Here is a 27,688-nt window from a genome sequence, read left to right on the forward strand (position 1 = left end):
GCTTTGGTAAAAGTCCGACAAGAGCGTTGGAGTGTTTGTGATAAAGGGCAGATTACACAAAAATTTTTCCCAGATTTAAGAAATGCAGCCTCCATAAAATTCAAATGGTTTGCTCCAAACTTATAAGCTATGTTCTTATTAACTGGTCATGGTTCGATTAATGCAAAGTTGCATGATTTAGGAATTAATGAAAGATCTAGTTGCCTTTGTGGCGAAAGAGAATCATGGGAACATATTATGTACAACTGTGAGAAGTTCTGCGATCTACGAATTGAATTGGTATCTCGGGTTAGTAATCTCAATCTTATGGCAGAAAGCTGCGAAACAATTCTACTTGATAAACGGGAGAACTTCTTGGCTTTTCAAGCCTTTGCAGTTGCAAAGGCTTGGAAGCTCTTCTGCATCTGGAAGCCTTGGATTTGTAATGTGGTGTATGCTGAATTACCTAGAATTCTGTGAAATCATGGAGGCTTGAGTCTGCTATATCCACTGCAACTCCAGCTCCTTGTGCTGGCACATTTCTGTTCTGGGCAGCTCCTTGTGCTGGCACATTTCTGTTCTGGGCAGCTCCTTGTGCTGGCATTTCTGTTCTCGGCAGCTCCTGGTGCTGGTATTTCTCTTCTCGGCAGCTCCTAGTGCTGCTCGCTTTCCAACAGACTGTGAACAGATGTAGATCTTTCCAATGAAGTTTGGACTTTGTCTGAAATTTAATTATATGTATATTTTATTTTTTATGTAATCTGATTATTTTTCAATTTGTTCGTATCAATCTTTTTTGGTCATGGCAGGTTTTTTCCCTCCCTGTACTTGGGCAAACAGGAGAGGGAGTATATAAGAGTACTGCTAAATTATGTGTAACTGACAGCGGGGTTGCCATTGGTTGGCTGGGACCGCTTTAAGTAATAAATATCAATATCAATCCCTAGTAGGAAATATGTCATTTACTGTATCACGGGCAGGATATTTTGTGCTTTCCTAACCACCTATTCACAGTACGTGGCAAACCATGTCATCATAACACCTGTCAGTTTTACCTGTAACTTCTTTTCCTTCCTCTGCCTCATAGCTTATAGTAACTCCAGGGTTTCTATTACTGAAATGTAAACCTTACATTTCGAAGAATTAAACTTCAGTTCCTATTTTTAATACCATATATGCAACCAATAGTTTTTTTAAATAACATGGCCTGGCTCGAATTGCTATCTACCCATTTCAGTTAATTTTAAAAGTTGCCAGAAGGGTGCAGATGCTTTAAGAAGAAATTCAATTGTTTTCAGAATTCTACAGTAAATTATTCTACAGTGAATTCCATTCTTTTACTCCTACAATCCAGGCAGGAGTAAATATCAAAACAAAACCAGCAAGACTGAAAAGCAAAGCATTCCAATTTTGCAAACATGAAAGATAAAACATATTTGATACAGAGGATATATTCTTGGCTCCCACGTCGACATGCTTCAGTACATCAATTACAACGAGAATGTGATCCGAGTCAGAAAAGTCACTGAAACCATCAAAATTGCTTCGCAGTGTTATTGTGAAGCAAGACCACACAAGCAGCTAAATATGCTAAACGTAACATTTAAAAACCGAAAAACTGTAAAACATAAAAACATAAAAACATAAAATCAATCAACTGAATTCCAGAGTAGTAATAAAATTTGTGATTCACACCTGAGAAAAACTTTAATTAAAAATTTAGCAATATTTTGAATGCAGGAGAAAAAATCGAAAAATTAAAAATGGAGACTGCCTTGAGCATCACATACGCAATGACACCCAGCCTGAGGAGACACCCCCTTATACCTATGAGTACTAATTTCTTAATAAATAAACTAGAATAATGATGTTTCTTTAAAACTTGTTGTGTTTTTGTTCCCTGTCTTTACTTTTGCTCATTTATTCTGGAAGTTGAATTATACCTTTGGTGAGTGTCATGGTGGATTTCCTTGGAATCCTGCATTTCAGCAGCAAGAAAAATGTCACTTTTCTTCTTTTTATTTTTATGATTTTATTTTAATTTGATCGTTCGCCCGAACTCTTCGAGTTCAAGCGAACAAATTAGATTAATTTCATGGTTTAACTGAAAAAAAAATATTTTCCAATCACAGGTCTGCAAAATTAACTCTCACTGAGACTGTTTTCAAATCAGAAAAAAAAACAAAAAACAAAAAAATGAAATAAATTACACAAATTATATATTGTGCTTACCGCGGTCGGAATTCCGGCATATAATTCGGTATAGATCGCCGCTGCTTGATCGCAGAGGGCGCTGCATGTCAAGTCCATCGGAAACGCTCAGTGGATCTTCATCGTAAACAATACACGACTTGGCCTTGTCGTCGTACACAAAACATGGACAAAGAAAGCCTCGCTCATCTAGCGAGCGCATGCAGTAAGAGAAACACTCTTGGACATCTCTCACAGAGATTACCTCTCTTTCGAAGGCGCCATCCAGTTCCATCTCAGCCTCCATGATGACAGTTGTGGAAGTACAAAGCTCAGAACCTGTAAACGGTTTATGTGTAATTTATTTTTATTTAGTTATTTTGTTCAGGGAAATAAATTGCAGTAGATAATTATTAATTTGATATAAGAATTTCTGAAGTTCCACATTGATTAACAGATTAATGATTACCTGATAAACACCTGTTTTCCATGTAGTCACTGTTAGCATCTTTTGAGAAACCAATAGGGTTAGTCGATTTTGTTTCCCTGCTTAGCCGGCATTGCTGTGTAGCTCTGTCAAACGTTGCACACCTGCAGATTAGCTCGCCTTCATTGAGACACAGTTCTTGACATTCTGTGCGATTTATGGCTCTTACTTCCTTATCATTGTTCCCCACAAACTTGTATCCTGGTGTCCTTTCAAAGGCGTATTTTCGATTTGAACATTTTGAAGCTATAAAGTAAAACAGTATGAGTATTTCGCATCTACATTCACACGTGAGGAATCATTACAGTTTAAAAATGGAAGAAGGTTATCAAATTGTAGCAGTGTGCTTAATGATTTTGTAATAACTGAGAGCAAAGTGGAGGAGAGATTGTTGAAGTTAAACATAAGAAAGGCACCTGGGGCGGATGGGATCTATCCAGTTATATTAAAGGAGGCGGCAAAGCAACTAAGCAAACCCTTAGCCATAATTATGAGAGCATCCTTGGATTCAGGGGAGGTTCCCACGGACTGGAGATGTGCAAATGTATCCCCAATTCACAAAGGAGGTTCGAAGGGTGACACGAATAATTACAGACCAGTTAGTTTAACTTCTGTTCCGGGTAAAATAATGGAGTCACTGGTTAAAGATGCATTGCAGGATCATCTAGACAAGACTGCAGCAATAATTCAGACACAGCATGGGTTTGTTAAGGGAAAGTCTTGTCTGACAAATTTGATTGGTTATTATGATGTGGTCACAAAGGAACTGGATGCAAAAAATAATTTTGATATCATATACTTGGATTTCAGGAAAGCTTTTGACACTGTTGCACATGGAAGACTACTGTACAAATTGGAGCAGAATGGTATTAAGGGTAAGTTGCTACAATGGATAAAAGGATGGTTAAGTGGGAGAAGACAGAGGGTGGTAATCAATGGGTGCTGCTCTTCGTGGACTAATGTTATTAGTGGAGTCCCACAGGGTTCGGTGTTGGGTCCACTGTTGTTTTGTATATTTATCAATGATATTGATGAAGGTATATCAGGCTTAATGTCGAAGTTTGCAGATGACACGAAGGTTGGCAGGGTTGTTAATGACAGTAATGGCAGTGTGCTACTGCAACAGGATCTAGATAATTTGGGCAGATGGGCTAAGAAGTGGCAACTGAAGTTTAACCTTGACAAATGCAAAGTACTGCATATGGGTAGAAGTAACCCCAGAGAAACGTACCAACTGTGTGGTACTACACTTAAGGTGGTAGAAAATGAAAAAGACCTGGGAGTAATTGTGCAGTCAGATATTAAAATGTGAACATTTTTATATCGTAAAATATTCTCATAAATAGCCACACATTACTTTTGCCAGTCACTATATGTGTAGAGTAATAAGGCCGTGTTGAAAGTTGTTTTGTCCGATTCTATTCTTAGGAAAGCAGTAATCGAATTTCCATCTCACTCCCATAGTTCGGTCAATCCACTACATGAAGCCGACATTCGATAGGATCAGCTAAGTAGTGCTGCGCTTGCATTACTCAGATATACAATGGCAAAATCTGTGGGGGCTAGTGAGTAAATCGGAATGAGGAAGGTATTCTTGAGAGAAATTCGAACTGATTACTGCGAATTGACTCTTGTTGAAAAATGATGGACAGAGGTAAATAGACTTTGAGTGAAGAGAATACCTTGGTATAACCCGGAAGTATCATCGTATATCAATTAATAATTTACTCCTTTCTCACGGTAGATTTCTCAAATTAAACGTGTCTAATTACTAGGACAGGTGATCCTAGATTTGCTTTTCCCCACAGGAATAAGCTCCTAACCAATCAAGAAAGGGGCCATCCAAAGGGGAAAGGGGTGTATATATTGGGACTATGGGAAAACCGAGGGTCTTTTGGTGGGATGAAGATGGAAACAGAGTTAAAAACGTCCATGATGAGATATAGCGAAGAAGAAGTCGTACCTGGCAAGTCGGTAGGAAAGTATTTGGGTAAGTTCGTCCTTTAGTTTAGCGACCGGTTATCTGGAATTACTGAACGACCACAGCTACTATTATATTCCCCGCCTAATATCACATACTAGCCTCTCTCCTCCCAGCTAAATTCACATATGTATTTTCTATATTAAGGCCAGAATGTGTCATCTATTATACCAACTACTGGATACTGCGTTCCCAGTAACGGTAAACATAACTATATGTCAATCTTACACATTCACCTATAAATTCGAATAGCTGGATGCTCTTCTACTTATTGTATATTAACAACGATTGTTTACCGAAACTACATGAAGAATGTCGACAGAATGGCAGAAAGGTGCCATGTTACTACTATCCATTAACTAGAAAATGTAAAGCTATCCTGAGTAAAGCTAACACTTACAACATAATATAATTCTAATTCCCTGTTTTACTTATTAATTCTTTTACTGTAAATAAATACACAAGTCCATGTATGTATAATAAACTATACCTTGTTTGTTGATCTATCTTTCTTCAGGACTATTCCGAAATACACACTTTTTGATAGCGTATATATATATTCAAATAGACTATCATTAAAGGCGGGCTCAAAGGCCAATACACAAAGGGCCTTAGAGTTAATCATCACAACGCAATTCTCGTTGCTGCATTCTTGCCCAACGTCCATCTGGGTGAGTTTTAGAGCACAGAATCTTGTCCTAATTTAACGCTAGACGCTCATATAAAATCCTAGTCTTTCTGGTTTCTCATTTTAGTGCTGGAAACCTGCCTGGGAGTCTTGATATCCGTATTAAACGCTGCCTAGCAGGCGCCCTACATTATTACAGAAAAGACTTCGGAACAACTGGTGCTATAGCGCGACCAGGATTTATTGTGTTTTTGCGGGATGAAAAATCACTCTTTGATCAATGCTTATGATCAATTCTAAGAGCTCTAAACTGAGGAGAGTGACAATAAGAGACACTAGAAATAGGGGATGAAATAAAGGGGATTACTGAAGTAGTCAAAAAAAAAAAAAAAAAAAAAAAAAAATTTTTTTTGACAGCCTGAGTAATAGTCAGAGACATTTTATCTAATATTGTTTTCCCTTTCAGCTGTACAAACAACACAGACGTCTGAAAGTACACTCATACTAGTTAACAATTAGCAACTAGTAACCTTTTGAATTATTTATTTTCAAAAAAAAAAAAAAAAAAAGGGGAGTAATTTTTTTTTTCCCTTGTACAGTTGCTATATGTTGGAACACCTATTATTTTAGTAGTGTGATTATTAACCTTATAATTTCTTCTAGCTCAACGGAAAGGTAAGTGACACTATTTTGGGGGTTCCACAAAATACAGATAGACTCACCCCAGTTTAGAATCAAAGATATAAATAGGGTCACTTGATTTTACCCAGATATCAGATATTTAAAATGGAAGGTCAGAGCCCCCAGACTACACAGATTACAGAAGTAGACCTATCAGCCCCCTTGTTTGAGATGCAACAGACACAACCATCCCCTCCTGATCCAGTTAGGTCCCATTTGGCTAATATTGCAGGCTACATTGGTTTAGTGCCTACTTTTTTTGGAAAAGTTGATGAGGGCCCCTCAGTACAAATGTTTTTTGAGACCTTAGAGAGCGTTGGAGAGTTAGCCCTCTGGCGGGACATTGAATTATTACTAGTCTGTAAGGCAAAAGTTCGCTCCGTTGCAGCCGAATTTTTGGCTCAATCAACCGATCTACGCAAAGAGAAAAATTATAGTGTATTTAAAAAAGCCTTTTTGGCACAATTTGAGAAAACAGAACCATTAGTAACCAGCCTTCACCAATTCGCAACAGCTATACAGGGGGTGGCAGAGCCAATTGCCAGCTACAGTGCGAGAGTGAAAAACTTAGCACTCTTAGCGTTTAAAACTCAAAATGATTCTCAAGAATCTTTAAATATACTTGATCAGGCTATGTTGGCCCAATTTCTCAGGGGGATTTCTAATAAAATTAAACGAACGGTGCTTACCCAGAACCCCCTAACGTTTTCAGAAGCGGTTACAATAGCAAAAAGGGAGGAAACCAATAATGAAATCATAGAAACAAGAAATAGGCCAATTAATGCTATTTTGAGTCAAACTAACAATGATGAAGTCGGGAATCAACACAAAAATTATTTTGAAAACATTATTAGACCCATACAAGAACAAATACAGAACATCCAACAAACATTAAATGCATTGACAATTAACAATCCCACTCATAATAATTCAGAAAACCGAGTCACACCTGTTAATGAAATAGACCGCTATCAAAATTGCAAGACAGTAGCCTATGCACCCCCCCTTATCAGTACTTGTGAAGGGTTTAGTTCACAATATCCACAGCCAAACAGGCAAGGAGACACCGTGGCCTTGACCGCGCAGGTCAGAGGACCTTACTGGAGACGTTCTCCTGCTACACACCATGCTGAGAGGCATCTATTACCAAATACTGCCTGTGGAGCAAGACAAAGGGAGAATCGTTCTACACATCGCGGCCAACAGAGCACCTATCGCCCGACGCCAATTTCTTCTCCTTATCGGTACACAAATCGCGGAGCGAACGAATACACTGCATTACCAAAATTTAGGACGCCCCATGTTAATAGGCAAAGTTACAATTTTGATGGGTATAGAGGCAATAATGCAAATGGAAGGTATTATAACGGTCAGAATAGCAGAAATATGAACTCATATCCACGGGAAAGAAGGGGCATATTTAGAAATGAGTTTAATTTTGATCGAACATCCCCTAAAGCGGTTTTAGGTAGGCCAATTAATCAGGTAGGCAGTGGAAGTTGTAGACAAGGTGCAGAGAGATCTTTTTGACTAAAACAAAGGTCAGGACTAGATAAAAGAGACTGTCAAGGTCAGAGAACCGTTTTACCATGTCAAGATTACTATAGAACCCACAAACTTAGTACCCAACATAAAATAGTGCAACATGGGGTGTATATTTTGGACAATGACGCCAAATTACCGATAATATCCGGATTTGTTCAAAATGTTCCAGCTAAATTTTTAGTCGATACAGGAGCAAGTGTCTCCCTTTTGAGTTCCGATCTATATAATAAAATCAAGCATGAGAAATTATTAAACCCAAGGTCACCAGATTTGACCGTAACGGGAGTATCAGGTTACATTGTTCCTATCAATATGGAAATTACAGCTAATCTTAAATTGGATAATGCGACCTTTCAGGATAATGTTTTGGTGGCTAATGGGAATTTTAAGGGGCATTATGACGTTATTTTGGGGTTGAATGTTTTGAGACGTTTTTCCTTCATAGTTGACTTAGGCAAAAAAATGATCCGATCAATTCCATTGAATATTTGTTTAAGAGAAGTAGGTGTTAGGGAACAAGTCATGAGTTCTAAACCCGTGGTAGCTAAGCTCACATGTAAACATGTGCTACCCCCTGCGTCAGAGAGGGTAGTGACAGCATATTGTAACCAACTTGCTGTTTCCACTGAACAATTGGTGCTAACAGAGCCTAATTTTAACCTAAGTAGTGAAGACTTAGCTGTCAGGTGTTCAATCGACAAAGTACAGTCCGATGGATTGATATCAGTCTTGGTGGCAAATTTGTCGGCTGAGCCTTTACATCTTCCAAAGGGGATGGGCATTGCTAGTTTGGAAAGGGTTGAAAATAATCCAGTTACTTTTGCAGGTAAGGAAGTAGAAGAAAATAAGGCATCTCCTGTGACTTTAAAAGATTTTGATCTTGATCATTTGACTGGTGATCAGAAACATAAACTATCGGACTTGTTGTATGAATATAGAGATGTTTTTGCCAAGTGTCCAGCTCAGCTAGGAAATTCAAAGGTATTTAAACATAGAATTAAATTGACAGACAGTATACCAGTTAGGCAATCAGCTTATAGGGTTCCTTTCAAGTTGAAAGATGAAGTCCGGAAGCAGGTAAACGATCTTTTGGAATCAAATATTATCGAACCCAGCAATTCACCTTACTCTGCCCCGATAGTTTTAGTAAAGAAGAAGGATGGCACATATCGGCTCTGCATAGATTTTCGCAAGCTGAATGCTAAGACTGTTTCGAATTCGTACCCAATCCCGGATTTAAATCAAATTCTTCAGCTTCTAGGGGAAGCGCGCTACTTTACTTCGCTTGATCTGCAGAGCGGATTCCACCAAATTGAAGTTCACCCCGCTGATCGTCACAAAACTGCCTTCACCACTGGTGAATCCTTATATCAGTTCCGAAAAATGGCGTTTGGATTAAAGAACGCGCCCTGTTCTTTTGTGAGAGCAATGGCCTTGACCTTACAAAATTTGCATAAAGACTCCATTTTTGCTTACATGGACGATTTGATTGTCGCCTCATCCGACTTCGATTCACATCTCCTAAAATTGCGAAAAGTCTTTCAGCGTCTCAGAGAATATGATCTGAAATTGAAACCTAAGAAGTGTGAGTTTCTGAAGGAGCAATTGAAATATTTAGGTCATTTAGTCAGCGGTGACGGTATTCGTCCGGATCCGGCCAACGTCGCGGCAATCCGAGATTGCAAAATTCCGAGGACTATCAAACAAGTCCGATCGTTTCTGGGAATGGCGGGATTTTATAGGAAATTTATCCCAGATTATGCTGAAATCGCCCGTCCATTGACCCAGCTGACCAAAAAGGAAACGCCATTTGTTTGGGATTGCTCTACGCAGCAGGCTTTTGACCAGCTGAAAACTATTTTGACCACTCCTCCGTTATTGGTTTACCCTGATTTCACTAAATCTTTCGTTCTTTCGGCTGATGCCTCGTCCTATGCAATTGCCGCATGTTTAGAATCGCAAGTAGATGAAAATTCAAGACAACCAGTTGCCTATGCTTCGAGATTATTGAAGAAATCCGAAGTAAATTATAGTACAACAGAAAAGGAAGCATTGGCTATTATCTTTGCAGTTATGCAATTTAGACCTTTTCTAGTGGGCAATCACTTTACACTCATAACGGACCACCAACCATTGAGCTTTCTGCTCAATTTGAAAAATCCTTCGCCCCGCTTAGCGAGATGGAGCATGCTGTTACAAGAGTATGACTATAAAATTGTGTATCGTCCGGGTAAAGTGCATTCAAATGCAGATTTCCTCTCGCGACCTGTGTTAGAAGCAGAGGAAAAACCAAAAAGATCAAAGGTAACAAGAACAACTGAGTTAGTCGCTCCCATATCGGCTGATGTAACCATAGAATCACTGGTTATGCCTCAGCAACAAACCAGAACTCTGATTAAAACTCTGCAAAGAGAAGATCCAATTTTGCAGAAGTTAATCGAACAGTTGGAGGGAATACCCCAAGCATCAGTGAAAATCCCAGATTCCTTCTACTTATCTAAAGAGGGAATACTATATCACTACACTTTATCTGACCCTGGAGCGACAAGAGAAGAGCCAACGGAACAACTAGTAGTGCCCGTTGGCCTGAAGTCAGAAGTGTTGAAGGCATGCCACGACAATTCTTTAAGTGGAGGCCATTTTGCGCTACAGAAGACATTGGAGAAACTCAGGAAAAATTTTTTTTGGATTGGGATGTTTTCGGAAGTGAAGAACTATATTGAGACATGTCCATCATGTATGCAACGTAAAGGTTATAACCCTAAAGCCAAAGCAGCTCTGATGAGAGTTCCCGTTGAAAATTCACCTTGGGTGCGAGTGTCATTAGACATTCTAGGACCTCTCCCTATGTCCTTGAGAGGACATAAATATCTATTGTTAGCAGTAGATAATTTCACGCGTTATGTTGAAGCAGTTCCACTCAAAACTCAGAAGGCAGATGAAGTAGCCACAGCGTTTATAAACAATGTGATAGCGAGACATGGAATTCCTAAATACATACTCACAGATCGAGGTACTAATTTCATGTCCTCATTATTGCGACAAGTATGTGAAAAATTGAACATTCACCAAATTCATACCTCTTCGTTTCATGCGCAGTGCAATGCCAAGGTGGAACGGTTAAACCGTACCTTAGCGAACATATTATCTCATGTCATAAATCAGACCCAGTCAGATTGGGATGAGATCGTACCATTGGCTGTCGCTGTATATCATGCTGCCACTCACAGTTCTACTCAAGAAACACCCAATTTCTTAATTTATGGAAGAGATCTAGTGTTACCATCAGATTTATGGCACGCTAAAGCGAGACAGTCATACTCATCCCTGGAGAATTATTCAGAAGAGATGTGTGCACGACTCCGTAGAACCTACGAAATTGTTTCGGAACATTTGGAGGAAGCTGTCCAGAAACAAGAGCAACGTAGAGCAGCAGTAGCTGTTGACAAAAACATTCGTGTGGGAAATCTAGTGTATCTTTTTACACCTAAGGTGAAGGTGGGAACAACCAAGAAACTAGCTCGCCTGAGTACAGGCCCGTACCGTGTAATCAATCAAACCTCTCCAGTCAATTTTGAAATACAGAATTTATACGTCCCAAAGGACAGACAGTTAGTGCATGTAGATAGATTGACAAAATTAATTGATAGGAAAGTTTTTCCTGATCTCAGAATGGAGGAATCAGAAGACAGTGAATTATCAGATCAAACATGTACTGAAACAATACCTAAAGAAACCTGGATCTTTGATGATCCCCTTGTGGAAGAGTGTGATTGTATGCCCCCTGTAGACCCACTACCAGTGACAACCCAGCTAACTAGAAGAGCTGCAACTATTCCAGTGTCAATCCCTTTAAACCTCCTCCCCAATAAGGATCAAAATGAGCAAACAAAGACAAAACAACCTGAAGCATTAGTGGAAGCTGCCCATAAACCAACCCCGGCACATGGGTATAACTTGCGCAGTCGTGATCATGTGACCCACACTCCACATATAGTAACTATCAAACCTCCAACCCAAAAGGAAGTGTTAGTTCCTGAATCAGTTCCGGAGGGAAGAGAAAGAGCAGAACCAAATAATCCACCCAGTGAGCAGGAAAATATTAATCAAAACGAACAGCCAAGTGGTGTCGATAGAGCACTACAGTGGATGTTAGGTCCGCTTGCATCAAGGTTAGACCCACAACATGAAGACAAAGGACTTGATTTGGTGGGTCTTATTAGAGATGCATGGAAAGATTGAAAAAAAGAGAGAGAGATTTTTTTTTTGTTATTTTTGTTGTTGTTAGTGGGACGCAGTAAAGACGCACCTGAGTAATTTTTTTTCCTCCCTTTATAGTTTGGTTTTCGTGTCCTATAACAAGTGTGACGCCCAATATGAGTTATTTGCTGAGAATGATCATCCTAGGAACTTTTCTCCTGTTTTGTCAAGCTGAAGTTGAAATTTGTCAAGTCAAACATGGAGTGTACAAGTGGGAGATGACCAAACCATCTTTGTCTCTACGAAAATCACTTCCCCAGAATAGTTGTTCAATAATGAACTGCGGAAATTGCCTCAAGCAATGGGTATCTCGAATTCTCCTTGAAAACGGCACTTTGGTCCCACCAGCCCATTTTATATTAAAACAGTCCCTGAAAGAGAATGGCACTTCAGTTATTTATGAGTGTCAAAGAAATGGAGAGAGTTGTGAGTGTAGCAAGGAAAGATGCAAGGGAAGTATTGAGTATTGTTTCGAAACTGAGTGCAATCAGCAAGCGTCATGTGTATGTCAGAGACAACCAGCTGAAACATATTGGTTAGTGGAGTGGGGCTCGCAGACTATCAGGAATCCGCCAGTGATTTCCTATAAAGTCTGTTTGACACCACCCGTTGAACATGTGCATCGAATTAGGCACACAAGACATGTGTTGTCTGATGAGCAAGCTCATTTTGAAGAGCAAGGATTAGACGTCAAGTTTACAGACCCGGTTTTCTCTACGAGAGAAAAGGGTACCTTAATAATAAGAAGGTTTGGCCATGAACGAACTTTTGTAATAGATAAAGAACCATTTCAGGCAGAAGTTCCTCGCGAGTTTATGTTAACCCCAGGACCATTAAAATTTCTTTTTGTTTCCCCACAAGGGAAAATAATGCAAGGAACAATACATTTGGCCGGAAGAGATGAATGTAAAAAGATGACTTGTATTTTTTGTTGGGAATTCATAAACAATAGACATTGCTTCCCACCTATTGTATCTTATTTAATATACCTAGTTTTGGGTATTCTAGCAGCAATCATTATTTGGTACTCTAAGCTCATCATCGAATCTATAGTGCAAACAGTCAGGGGATTTTTCATGTTGATTAGTGTCATGTGGAAAATGTTTCGAATTGTTTGGCGCCTAACAAGTATGGCAGGCCTAACCACCGGGGCAACTATTAGAACAACCACAGGAAGGGTACAAGAATATTTGGAAGAACATATCCCCATGGAGCCGAGACGACTTTTGCAGGCTGCACCCCTGCAAATCATTGTATACCTATCAGCCCTTATACTTATAGTTGGGTCAACATGTACCAATCACCAGATCTTACATGCCAAAATAAAAGAATGTCAAGCAGACTTATCTCAACCTTGTAAAATCACCACTAAAGCCCGTGTGACTTTGTTAAATTTGGAATACAAACAGTGCTTATGGTTCGTTTCTGATGCAGAACAAACTCTTTTCCAATTGCAGTTAACCTTTAAACAAGTGCAGTGTCATTGGCAGACAAAACGAATGTACTACACTTTCCCCACAGAATTACATCTCATAAGTCAAGTGGCATGCCCCCAGAATGCCTTCTGTGCTTGGGGCCAACATTGTGTGGGTGACTACCTTTTTGAGGGTATCACCAAAGAATCCTTGAGTTGGCCAGGAATTACTAACTGCATTGCAGGAGACAGCGGTTCAAACTGTCTCATCATTGATAGTCAGTCCTGTTTACACTATCGAGTATGGTTAGTTCCAGACTTTACAAGGGTGTACGAAGTCCGCAAAATTGAAGGAGTTTCTTGTCGTTACATAGTTGAAGTTCAGACACGTGCTAATGAGACCGTTGAAACTATTTCTCTAAAGAATTTTGCAATTACACGAAATAATATTGAGATTCAAGTCTTGGGAACCTTTGATCAGCCCACCGATATCCTTGAACATCATGTGATTTTGAGGGTAGGTGATAATAGTGAGGCTTATTTAGACCAAGCAGCTTTAGTGTCCAGACCAAAATACGGAGAAATCGGTGATGTACAAGCAAATTACAGTGTTTCAAAACAGTTCATTTTTGATGACCGGATGATTCAATGTCAGTTTTATGAAGAGAAGATAAGATGTCAAAAAAGTGAATCTTACTTGGAACAAATGGTGGCAAACAAAATCAATAAACTTCCAAAAATTCAAGTTTTTCACCAGTTAGAAATCGAGCCCTCAGGTCGGCTCACATCAACAATGATACAATCAGTCCCATTGACCCTGGATCTGTCATTTTTTGAGTTTGATTTTTATCTGGAAACACATACAGTGTGCCCCAAATTTGTGGAAGACATTACTAGACCAATTGGATGTTTTACATGTGACACACTAGCTACTCTTACTTTTCAAGCATTTTCGACATGCCTAGCTGGAACTGTCTCAGTAAACTTCCAAAACATATTAGTGGCCACAAGATCAGTTAAATTAACCCAAGAAACAACCACTTACACTATCCAGTTCAAGACAGATACTAAATGTCACAAAGAAAATTTGTGCTTAATTGCTCGAACTATCACAGCCTGTAAAGACATAGAGTTTTGTTTGGAAGACCCAACGCTACAAATAAGTCACCCTAACTTTTCACAAGTATCCTATATATCTAGTTTTGCACCAGGGCAATCACCTTGGTCAGTATGGTTTCATCAATTAGTTGGTGGAGGATTTACCTCCTGGATCAAAATACCAATTTTGCTCTTATCTATAGCCTTGTTGAGTATATTTGTGGTTTCTTCATGTTTGGCATGCTTTCGCAAATAAACCAAATGATCCATTTTTCTTGAAGACGAGTGAAAGGGAAGCAAAACAGTGATAATTATGACAGAGAGTGAGAATAAGAAGAATAAATGGGAAGTATAACTGAGAAGCGTAATTGCTATAAGATCTTCTGCCCTCCCTCTCTCTCTCTCTCTCTCCATGGACTTATGCATAAAAGGAGAAAGAAACAAGAGTAAATGAAGCAAATCTTTTGAGTGAAAGAGAAGAGGAAGAGTGGATGATGGGATTTGTACCCTACTTACTGTAAGTATTTTATTGTTCTCAGCCACTTCAATCGGGAAGAATATCAGGAGGGTATTGTTCGCCCTATGGTCCTTCCTGGGTGTATACAGTCGATGGCTGTACAAAAGCGTAACACGTGCTGTCACTACATCGGTAGTTACCCGGCAAGTGCCCTCTGGGGCTGAACTAATTCTTACCCCAGAAAGATTTTCTAAAAGACGACGGGTGTGCGGGGCATTCCGCACCCAGCACACAAACAGGATGCCAGTTATGAGACGCCCTCCTCCCCAGCAGTACCAGGTTCCTTTCAACCAGTGGATGGTAATAGATTTCCTGTCCTCGGACGAGATAGAGGCTACACTCTTCGCGGAGGAAATCGCCTGCATCACCTGGGACAACCAGTTTATTACTTCTTCCCTAAAACCAGGGGCCCTCACCTCACCACATTTTGGATCTTGGTTGTCGCACATAACGAGAGAATACCACACGATCCTTACCATGGGGGAAGCGAAGGCACAGCGCCTTGAAGAGCTCCTTCCCTTTAGAACCATTGTCAATATTAGGATTCTCACTACTTTTAAGAAGAGATCACTGCCAACGGTGAGGGACCATTCCGTTAGATGTCCATGGAATCACCCCACCGAGCGCTGTGCCGTGTACACGGCTGATTTATACACTCAGTGGCTCGAGGGTAAGGGGTTGATTAAGGCGAGACTGTCTCCTCCCATAACGGAATGGTGGGAGTAATAAAATTTACAGCCCAGGGTGTCAGGAAATTACTATGTAAGAAATATTAGAGCTAAAAAAAAAAAAAAAAAAATTTTAGCATTATGTAATCATTAAAACCCACTTATAATTATATGTAAATGTAACCTACAGCGTATTTACAACATTAATTAACCAGATATATATTATCCTATTAACTAAAATTATCACTATATATACTTTGTATGATAAATATTTTTTTAACTTCATTGTTATAATAAGATAAGACAATGTAAACGTCTAAATCATTGTAATCCCACAAATATGTAATTTTGAGTATAAATAGATTCCTAAATTTTACTATTGTAAGTTACTCTGGGCATTTATAGTAGTAAATCTTTATGTATTTTGAAGAGTAACTAGTTCATTTTATGTGTAACCAAAATGTTTATCAACGTGAGTGTATAATAACCACGTGTGTTTAAGGTATAAGCTGACTATATAATAACGGTCAGGAACAAAATTCATATCCAATGCTAAATATATATATGTATATCTATACAAATCATTGAATAATATTGTATGTATAACGTATTACTTGGTATTGAAGCATGTTTAATGCTAAAGGTATATGATACTTTGTAAATGTCTTTAAAGCCAAGAGCAGATACTAATTGTTGTTTATCTCTGTTTCATATCATGTTACATTGGAGAGAAGAGTTTGATGGAGCAGCTACATGCAGCCAGTCCTAGAAGAGAAAATTACCTTAGTGCCCTTTGGACCGTCAGTCTAGTGTTTCTCCAGGAGCTCAAAGCATGGTTTCCCCAAGATTGACAGTCATCAATGAGAGAACACTTTTACAACGTAGTCAATAAAGAACAGTGCGCGATACAAGAGACATTTTTATGTTTTATACAACCTATAGACATTTGTTATTTCATAAACAGAACATTACAGAACATATTAGTGTTTTTGTATCAGTGATCTTGCAGAAAGAAATCTGTGACGACCAAGGTAGGTTGAAGAGACAAAAGAAGGGAGGAACTGTTCTGTTCAAAGTAGCAAGATAACTTTATTGTCCAGAGGAACCCAAAAGGCTCTTGGAAAATTGTTATGTTATTATCTTTCGATATTGTATTATATATATTAGATTAGGGTAGTTCAATTTGTTAGAGGAGACAGGTTGGTTCTTTCCCCCCCATCCAAAAAGCTCCATGCAAACGTTTTTTTTCATTAGAAAAGCATCTCAAACCCTAAAATTTTGAGCAAGAGGTCATTTCTTTCCCCCCTGCTCGAAAATTTTCGTCGTAGACGGGAGGTGTATTAAAATGTGAACATTTTTATATCGTAAAATATTCTCATAAATAGCCACACATTACTTTTGCCAGTCACTATATGTGTAGAGTAATAAGGCCGTGTTGAAAGTTGTTTTGTCCGATTCTATTCTTAGGAAAGCAGTAATCGAATTTCCATCTCACTCCCATAGTTCGGTCAATCCACTACATGAAGCCGACATTCGATAGGATCAGCTAAGTAGTGCTGCGCTTGCATTACTCAGATATACAATGGCAAAATCTGTGGGGGCTAGTGAGTAAATCGGAATGAGGAAGGTATTCTTGAGAGAAATTCGAACTGATTACTGCGAATTGACTCTTGTTGAAAAATGATGGACAGAGGTAAATAGACTTTGAGTGAAGAGAATACCTTGGTATAACCCGGAAGTATCATCGTATATCAATTAATAATTTACTCCTTTCTCACGGTAGATTTCTCAAATTAAACGTGTCTAATTACTAGGACAGGTGATCCTAGATTTGCTTTTCCCCACAGGAATAAGCTCCTAACCAATCAAGAAAGGGGCCATCCAAAGGGGAAAGGGGTGTATATATTGGGACTATGGGAAAACCGAGGGTCTTTTGGTGGGATGAAGATGGAAACAGAGTTAAAAACGTCCATGATGAGATATAGCGAAGAAGAAGTCGTACCTGGCAAGTCGGTAGGAAAGTATTTGGGTAAGTTCGTCCTTTAGTTTAGCGACCGGTTATCTGGAATTACTGAACGACCACAGCTACTATTATATTCCCCGCCTAATATCACATACTAGCCTCTCTCCTCCCAGCTAAATTCACATATGTATTTTCTATATTAAGGCCAGAATGTGTCATCTATTATACCAACTACTGGATACTGCGTTCCCAGTAACGGTAAACATAACTATATGTCAATCTTACACATTCACCTATAAATTCGAATAGCTGGATGCTCTTCTACTTATTGTATATTAACAACGATTGTTTACCGAAACTACATGAAGAATGTCGACAGAATGGCAGAAAGGTGCCATGTTACTACTATCCATTAACTAGAAAATGTAAAGCTATCCTGAGTAAAGCTAACACTTACAACATAATATAATTCTAATTCCCTGTTTTACTTATTAATTCTTTTACTGTAAATAAATACACAAGTCCATGTATGTATAATAAACTATACCTTGTTTGTTGATCTATCTTTCTTCAGGACTATTCCGAAATACACACTTTTTGATAGCGTATATATATATTCAAATAGACTATCATTAAAGGCGGGCTCAAAGGCCAATACACAAAGGGCCTTAGAGTTAATCATCACAACGCAATTCTCGTTGCTGCATTCTTGCCCAACGTCCATCTGGGTGAGTTTTAGAGCACAGAATCTTGTCCTAATTTAACGCTAGACGCTCATATAAAATCCTAGTCTTTCTGGTTTCTCATTTTAGTGCTGGAAACCTGCCTGGGAGTCTTGATATCCGTATTAAACGCTGCCTAGCAGGCGCCCTACATTATTACAGAAAAGACTTCGGAACACAGATATGAAGTTTTCTGAGCAATGTAGACAGGCTGCTAGGGCAGGTCATGTGGTTTTGTCAATGATATATAGGAATTTTGCTAGCAGGGAAAAGGAGGTGATTGTCCCTCTGTATAAGGCAATGGTCAGGCCACGCCTTGAGCACTGCGTACAGGTCTGGAGGCCTCATTTTAGGAAGGATGTAGATTTGCTTGAGCGTGTACAGAGAAGAGCAACACGATTGGTGAGGGGAATGAAGGGATCCTCTTACCAAGAGAGGCTTAAGTTCTGCAAATTGCAGTGGCTGGAGACTAGGCACCTGCGCGGTGATCTGATTGAGGTCTATAAGGCCTTGAATGGGTTGAGCACGCTGAATTCTGATGGGATCCTCCCACTTGTTCAGAATACGAACCTACGGGGACATAAGTTCAAATTAAGAAAGGATAGATGTAGAATAGATGTGCGGAAATTTGCCTTTAGCCAGCGGGTGGTTAATTGCTGGAACAAACTTCCATCTGTCATTGTGGAAGTTGATAGATTAAATAAATTTAAGGAGGAACTGGACAGGCATTTGGAGGGAATGGTGTGATTTTTTTTTTTTTTTTTTTGGCTGATGCTGCATAAGCTCCTACACTTGCTTTCTTGCATCATGTGCCACTACTACTACTACTACTACTACTACTACTACTACAAAGCTTTCATTTTGTAAATGATAGTGTCCCTCTCAGTTTATTGGATTAACAAAGGTAATCAGATATTGAAATTTTTTTAGCCTAATATTATTTGAGTTTAACTGAAATTATTGATATGATATTAGATTATAACTACACTAGTTACAAAACTTAAGCAACAGTCACAAAACAGAGCATATCCTGGGAATCAGAATAATTTGAATGCCACAAGATGTTCTTAATTGAGTACAATAGACTAACAACTGAAAGTAACAAATAATGGTTAGATGACAAAGAATACTATGATGGTATAAAGTATTCAAAGTTTTCTTGTATGTAAAGGTGGAACCATGGTTTCCCCTATACGCTGCCGAGTCATCTAACGGCAAAGTGCCAAGGCCGGCATTAACAAAAAAAAAGAAGGAAAAAAAAAAAGAGATCTAATGAAATTTTTGTGTCTGTATGTGTATATTAATGTGTGTTTTGTTGTGCGTTGTAAGTCGGCTCCTGTAATTTAGCAGAGGGCAGGAGAACAAAGGCTCCCCTATCCCTCGACTCCCATCCCAAGCCACAAGAAAGCAGCCAGGTTCTACTATAAAGAGACACGTATTGAGGTTGTCACAAGGAGAACCTCAAAATAATTTAGAAAGGAAGAAGGGAAAAGCAGAGAGAGGATGAAGAAAAAGGAACAGAAGAGAGGAGGAATAGAGATATCTTCTATAAATATAAGCAGAAGAATATAAAAGAGAAAAGTAAGAAGACTAGAAGAAACATGTCATTAAAAACTAATTTTCAACAATATATATATACATACAGTAAATTTTACCCAGTAATCACAATAAACCCAGTCATAATATCAACAATTAGGGCAAATAATAACTTAAAATCAAATTTCAAACTCCAAAAACAACAAGGCAAGAATCATACCAATAAGCAACCAATTAATCAGCAAAACTCCCAATTTATGATTAATGCAAGATAGCAACACATAACAAGGTAATTAATCTAATATCACTTCCAAAATCCAAGACACAATCGGAGAGCAAGTCCAAATAGGCAACTTAAAATTTAATTTAACAATTAGCATTAGCATTAGTAGAGGCATACAATGCAAGAAAGCAAGCTTATGCAGCATCACTCAAAAAAAACCCTCCCATTTTACCCATCCATTTGTTCCAAATGCCTGTCCAGCTCGGCCTTAAATTTATTTAGGCTATTAGCTTCCAAAAGATGGAAGTTTGTTCCACCAATCAACTACCTGCTGGCTAAAGGCAAATTTTCGCACATCTATTCTACAACTATCTTTCCTCAATTTGAAACTGTGCTTCCTAAGGTTCTTAGTCTGAGCAAGAGGAAGAATCCCATCAGTATTCAGCTTGCTCAACCCATTCAAGGCCTTATACACCTGAATAAAATCACCTCGCAGGTGTCAAAAATCAAGCAGTATTTTTCATTTTAACAAGAGATAGTCTGAACACAACCCCAACACCAGAAAACTTGGATCAGGGTCAAGCCAGCAAACATACAAGCTGTTACGACAGACACATCCAAACAAAACAAGAAGAAAACATTAATTTTGAGAATCCTCAACCAGTACAGATGGCAAATTACTAAAGAGCCATGACAACTTCTGTAATATACAAGTTAAGCTGAAACTATAAGCACAAACAATCAAATAGAAGTTAAAACGACAAAAAAAAGGTCATAAAATCTAAAACCCTTTATGTACAACTGGCATAAAACCATTTTAAATAAGTTCAGGTTTAAACAACTATTAAGGTTATTAAGACAATAGAACCCCTGCTGCCAAAGACATATGACCCAAGCTATGGGTGGAAGACCCACTAAAACCACGAATCACCAGCTAAAAATAATTATCATGAACAATTCTTCAACAGAAAAAGGTGAATTCTTCAACAGAAAAAGATGAATTTTTCAACAGAACAAAATACGGTTAGCTAACTAAACACAGTGGCCCTCCTGCAGAAACAACAGGATGATATTTACATTATTAAGACGATAAGAATTTAAAGTAATGTAGCATATATAATTCATCAACAAAACGAGGTGAATTAACAAAATGCAATTAGCCAACAAAAGAAATGGCCCTCTGCAATCAAAAGAGACAAAAAAACAATATTTACATTATTAACAACATAGTAATTTTATAACCCTTAGAAGACATACAACATTATCGTAGTATACAGTTGTAGCCATGTAAAGTGCAGAAACTACAAAATTCAATTAATATTGTTACCAACACAGTAATTTTAAACCCTCATAAAAGAAAATTCACAACACTAATTGAAGTATGAAAAAGAAGCTTACATAGATACTATTAAATAATAAGTAGAATTACCACACAAAACATCAAGTAGTTATCAAAATACATTGAAATAATTGTACAAGATAATTTAACATTAAACAATAATTCAACAAGATAAGTTTAGTGCCACCTGCAGTAAATAACAAAAGAAACATTTTTTTTACATTAATTACAGAGAAGCTTAGTTTCAGAAGCCATTAATAATAATAACAAGATTTAACTCAAATCATTATACAGTATACAGAAAAACTTTTTATCTAGAGCTGTTGACAATAACCAGAACGACTCATTAAAAATAAATAAAATAAAATAAAGCAAGAGGGGATAATCAAAACATGAAAAAAGTAAAACAGCACCCCAAGCAACCAAAATTTTATCAAACAAGCAAGAGTGCAGAAAAACAGTAGCTTCAAGTCCAAAGAAAAGAAACGACAAAACTATAAATCAGGAGCAGTCAATCTCTTACAGCGTTTGAAAGTTTCCGCAAAAGAGGAAAAAGCATTATAGTTTTATAAAGTCTCCATCAATTTTGGAAGATCATCAACATGAAAAAACCCCAGTGATCAGTTGAAATTCAGACCTAAAGTCAACGTACTGTATACAATAAAAAATAGGTGAGTGGCAGATTCTATCACACCACAGGAACAATTTGGGAAAGGAGCAAGACCCAGGGAGAACAATTTTTTATTCAAACTTCCATGGCTGGAAAACAAAAAAATAGCACAAAGACTAGGAGAAACCAAGCTATTTTTTTCTTATTAATTTCAATGACCTTTGGGAAAAATAGAAAAGTGGTATGACCTGTAGATCCATTAATCTAGTCAAGCTGCCATTCAGAATGAAATTGATCTCTTACACATTGAATATCCAATTTTATGGGAAGATCTAAATTTAGATAATATCGATCCAGCACAGAAGGAATACATTGTATTCTACAATATTGAAGGTAATTAAAATCACTTCAAATTTAATAGGAACTTTACCAGTGATAACTTGGAGGGCAGTGGAAGAGGTAGAATAATCGTTAGATATGTTAACGGTAAACATCGAGACCCTAAATAATTTAGAAATGCAACTTGCTGCACTCAATCACCAGTTCTAATACCAGACTGAAAATACAATATGTCAGCTTTCCGATTTTTGCGCATGATGCCTCACTCACAGTCGAACAGAGAAGTAAGCCCATTGCTAGGCAACATGACCTTGGGAATAAAGGTCATGGACTGCACAGCCCGACGCTTCGGCGCTTCATGCGATATTAATGGATGTCATTTCAGACAGCATACTTGTGGAAATGCAGGGAGAAAGATGATGTGGGAGAACATTTAACTATTGACCAATGCCAGCATTATTCACTTACCCTTGTATGAATTGCGAAAGGCACAACTCCATGGCATTACCAAAAATAAGGGCATCCTATTCTAACAAGCAAGGTTACAATTTGGCTGAAAACAGGGATAGAATTGCTGATAGAACATACTATTATAATCAAGATAGGGGAATATGAACTCTTACATTAGGTTAAGAAGGGGAGCACCTAGGAATGACTTTGATCAAAGACAAACACAGCCTAAAGCAGTTTTGGTCAAGCAAATAAACCATGCAGATGAGAATTATAGGCAAGTTAGGAATAGATACTTCTGACAAAGGTTTTTGAATAAGATAGAAATGGCTTTCAACAAGGTAAGTGAGTTGGTGAACTAAATGGCCATTGTAAAAATGCACATCATGGGGTATATTTTTAGAGAATGATAACAAACTACCTCTGGTTGCAGGTTTTGTTCAAGCTAGTTTCACCTTAACGAGCACAGATTTGTTTAACAAAATTAAGCATGACAGATCACTGAATCCAAGGTCTAGAGACCTAAAAGTGACTAGTGTTTCAGGCAATGTTGTTCTCATACACACTGATATCACGGTTAGATATCGCAACTTTCCGCGAAAATGTTTTAGTGGTTTCTGAAATTTTAAGGCATGATATGACATAATTTTGTGACTAAACGTGTTAAGAAAATTTTTGTTCTCATTAGATGTAGGCAAAGGAGTATTGTGTTCAGTTCCGTTGAATAGTTTTTGGGTTCCAAACCCGCTGTAGCTAAACATACCACATCCACAGAAAGGGTAACAGTATTTTGTGACCAGCTTGCTGTTCCTAACCAGCAACTAGTAATAGTGGAACCCAACTGTAATTTAAGTTGGAATGATTTGGCAGTAAGATGCTCAGTAGATAAGATAATGAAAGATGGGAAAGTGTTAATGCTTGTTGCGAATTTGATTACCGAGCCACTCCATCTTTCAAAAGGCATGGGTATTGCTAGCCTCAAGAGCTTTAATAACAATTCAGTTAGCTTTTCAGGTGAGAAAAGGGATGAGAAAGGAATAACTCCTGTATCTATAAAAGACTTTGAACTTAATCATCTAACAGACAATCAATGCAGACTGTCAGATTTATTCTGTGAATATAAACATGTACTTGCCAAATCACCAGGGAAGTCAGTAACTCAAAGGACTTTCATCACAGAATTAGGTTGACTGACAACTTTCCCATTAAGCGAACAGCCTATAGAGTTTCTTATATGTTGAAGGAAGTGATTGAGAAGCAGGTACATGATTGTTAGACACAGGCATAATCGAGCCAAGCAGGTCTGCATAATCAGCACCAATTGTGTTAGTGAAGAAGAAAGATGGATCTTATCGTTTATGTATTGACTTCAGGAAATCGAATGTGAAAACCATTGTGGACAACTATCCAATCCTGAACATTTATGAGATTTTGGATGTTAGGCAATGCATGTTATTTTAGTTCATTGGACTTAGAAAGTGATTTTCATCAGATAGAGGTACATCCTGTGGACCGACACAAGACCGCTTTTACAACACGTGGCTCCCTCTTCCAGTACAAGAAAATGCTATTCAGATGGAAACCCCACCAGGCCATTTGTTCCACTTATGGCTTTGGTACTACAGGATTTGAAAAATGACTCGATTTTTTTTTCATATTAGGACGATACCATAGTTGCTTTTCATGATTTTGAGTCATACCTTCTAAAATTGGAAAAGGTTTTCAAACATCTAAGAGAATATGATCTAAAACTGAAGACTAACAAATGTGAATATCTGAAATAGCAGTTGAAATATTTAGGTAATCTTTTTAGTGGAGATGGTGTCCATCCTGATCCAAACAATGTCACTGCAATTCAGAATTGTTTACCCCCAAGGATGGTTAAATGGGTCTGGTCATTCCTCGGGATGACAGGAAAGTTTTATAGAAAGTTTATCCCAGACTTCGCTGAAATAGCTCGCCCTTTGATGCAGCTTACTATAGAAGAGACACCTTTCATTTGGGACAGTTCCACCTTCAATAAAGTGAAAACTGCTTTGACAACACAACTTCTGTTGATTTATCCAGATTTCACAAAAACCATTCATTGTGAGTATGACAGCAAGTAGTTATGCCGTCACAGGTGTTCTCGAACAGGAAGTAGGTGATGATTTAAGACAGCCTGTGGCTTATGCTTCTACTTTTACATAAATCAGAGAGACTGTATACCACCAAGAAGGAGGCTCTTGCAATAGTATTCAAAGTTTTACAATTCAGACCTTTCTTTGTTTCTACAAATTTCACACTAATAATGGATCACCAGCCATTCAGTTACTCCCTTTGAAAAATCCATCTCCATGTTTAGCACGTTGGAGCATGTTGCTACAAGGGTTTAATATTAAAGTTCTGTATAGACCTGGGAGGATCCATTCAAATGCAGATTTTCATTCCAGACCAGTGTTAGATGAAGGCAAAAGACAGAAAAAAAAGCCAAAGAAATCAGAAACTACTGAAGTAGTCGCTCCTGTACTAACCGCTGTAACTTTGGAAACATTACTTATGCCACAACAGCAAACCAAAACATTGATTAAATCCTACAAAAGAAGACCTTATTTTGAAATTAATTGAACAGCTGGAGTGAGAACCCCAGGCCTTAACGAACAAACCAGATTCATTTTATTTGGGCAAAGATAGGATATTATATCATTTTACTTTAACTAACCCTTGAGCTACACATGATGAGCCAATTGAACAGTTGGTAGTACCAGATGCCTGAAAGCAGAAATTTTGCAAGTAACCCATGATAAGGTTCCTAGTGGAGGACATATGGCACTCCAGAAAACTTTGCAAAAACTTGTAAAAAATTTCTAGATAGGTATGTATAGTAATGTCAAGAACTACATCGATTTTTGCCCATCATGTATGGGGGAAAGGATATAATGCTAAAGCTAAAGTGGCCCTGATGAGGGTCCCTGTCAAAAATTCTCTTTGGGTAAGAGTGTCCCTGGACGTATTATGACCTCTTCCCATGAACTTGAGAGGACATAAATATCTATTACTAGCAGTAGATAATTTTACATGTTATGCTGAAGTGATTCCATTCCAGATGCAAAGAGCCGACAAAGTTGCCACAGCTTTCATCAACAATGTGATCTCAAGACATGGAATTCCTAAATATATATACTCAGATCAAGGTAATAACTTTATGTCTTTGTTGATGAAAGAGATGTGTGAAAAACTTAATATCCATCATCTTCACACATCCACTTTTCACCCTCAGTGCAAAGCGAAAGTGGAACGTTTGAATCATATGTTAGCAATGATTCTGTCATATGTAGTCAATGATACTCAATCGTATTGGGATGTCATGGTTCCCCTGGCTGTCACTGCATACCATGCTGTGACTCATAGTTCCATGCAATAATCCCGAATTTTCTTATCTATGGAAGGGATTTAGTGTTGCCCTCCAACCTATGGCACAACCCAGCAATGCCTAGCTACTCTTCTTTGGGAAATTATTTGGAATAGATGTGTGCCCATCTTCCTAGAACTTACAAGATCATCTCTCAACATCTGGAAGAAGCAGTGCAAATGCAAGAACAACATAGAGCATTAACAGCAGCAGTGGACAAAGATATGCAGGTAGGAAGTCTCGTCTATCTGTTTACTTCTAAGGTAAAAGTAGGTGTTACAAAAAACTGGATGGTTTGAGCACAGGTCCTTATTGAGTGACTGATCAGGCCTCACCTGTTATCTTTAGGATACAGCATATGTATCATCCCAAAGACAACCAGCTAGTGCACATAGATCAAGTGACGAAAGTAGTTGACCCTGAAATTTTTTCCCAAACTATGCACAGAGGAATCAAAAGATATTGAACTTACAAATGGAGGCAATCCATAAAGAAATATGGATTTTTGACGATCCCAAAGCCGAAGTGTGTGCTTGGATTGTACCAATAGACCCCAGACCAGTAGTAGCCAAACCAACTAGAACTGCAAGTATCCCAGTGGCCATTCCTTCATAGTCTCTCCCAAATAAGAATCAAAAAAGCAGTCAGAGATAGAACTGTCCGCAAATCCAGAAAGAATAGCCCATGTTCCTACCCAGTCCCATAGGGTTAATCTGCAGTCATGATCATATGAACCAAACACCACAGGAGATGACTGTTGCTTCTCTGTCACAAAATGAAGTGCTAGTGCCTGAGACAGCTGTTATAGGAACAGAAACAGAATGTGGTATTCCTATCGGTGAGACGATGCAGAGAGATAGAGAATGCAGATTATGTAAAAGAGCTTAGTGGAGTAGAGAAAACAATACAGTGGATGGTAGGTATACTTCCCTTGAGATTGGATCAACAAAACGCTCAAAACACTCAAGAGAAAGGATATACTTTTACCAGGCCTACTTAGCGATGCTTTGAGGTGACATGACATGAAAGAAAGTCATTTCCAACATTGAAATTTCAGAAAGCAGACATCCATATGGAAGAATTTTCCCTCACAACATCCAAGGCACAACCAATAATAGACATGCCTAGGATTGCAACAAAAACCAGGAATCCTGGTGATTCTTGGTTTTTGTTCCTGAATGAGAGAAATGAAATCCAGGTTTCTCCTAGACATCTTGGAGTCATGGAGCATCCCTTTCAACCATCATTTATCTACTCTTCTATCTCACAGATGACATCTAAACGTGGATTCATCCCATTTCCAGTTCCTGCCGACAACTGAACTTTTAACAAATAGATATTTATTTACAGTATACCCAGTATAAAATAAAATATAAGTACAATTTCAGTAGCTTTCGGAACTCGTGTCCCTTTATCAACTGACAAATTTGAATACATTACAAGCAAAGTGTGGCACGTTACTCATTCGTCATTGTTGTAGCACGGACGTGTGCTGCCTTGCGCCAGTGATCATCCATCAATAAAACGGTTGTCTCCAGGATTGGATGTATACGCATGCCTTTCTGGCGATTTAATGCCTTAGGGTTGTTCATTATGTTTAGTGACTCTAGCCATAGGCGGTGGCGAAAGTGTCGTGCATGGTCCACTATCTCAAAGTCGCGCTTGGG

The 27,688-nt window shown here is 38.3% G+C and overlaps 1 protein-coding gene across 1 annotated transcript in view; it reads right to left on the reverse strand.

Annotated features, from left to right (window-relative positions):
• nompA (no mechanoreceptor potential A) overlaps nucleotides 1-27,688 on the reverse strand; it is a 672,626-nt gene that overhangs the window by 615,927 nt on the left and 29,011 nt on the right. The window contains exons 3-4 of the mRNA XM_090385870.1: nucleotides 2,639-2,902; nucleotides 2,212-2,508 (exon numbers count right to left, since the gene is read on the reverse strand). Of these exons, the coding sequence (XP_090241996.1) occupies nucleotides 2,212-2,508; nucleotides 2,639-2,902 (561 nt within the window). The remainder of the gene's footprint in view (nucleotides 1-2,211; nucleotides 2,509-2,638; nucleotides 2,903-27,688) is intronic.

This window comes from Mastigoproctus giganteus, chromosome 12 (assembly GCF_048544385.1).
Source record: "Mastigoproctus giganteus isolate SK-2022 chromosome 12, ASM4854438v1, whole genome shotgun sequence".
Lineage (NCBI taxonomy): Eukaryota > Metazoa > Arthropoda > Arachnida > Uropygi > Thelyphonidae > Mastigoproctus > Mastigoproctus giganteus.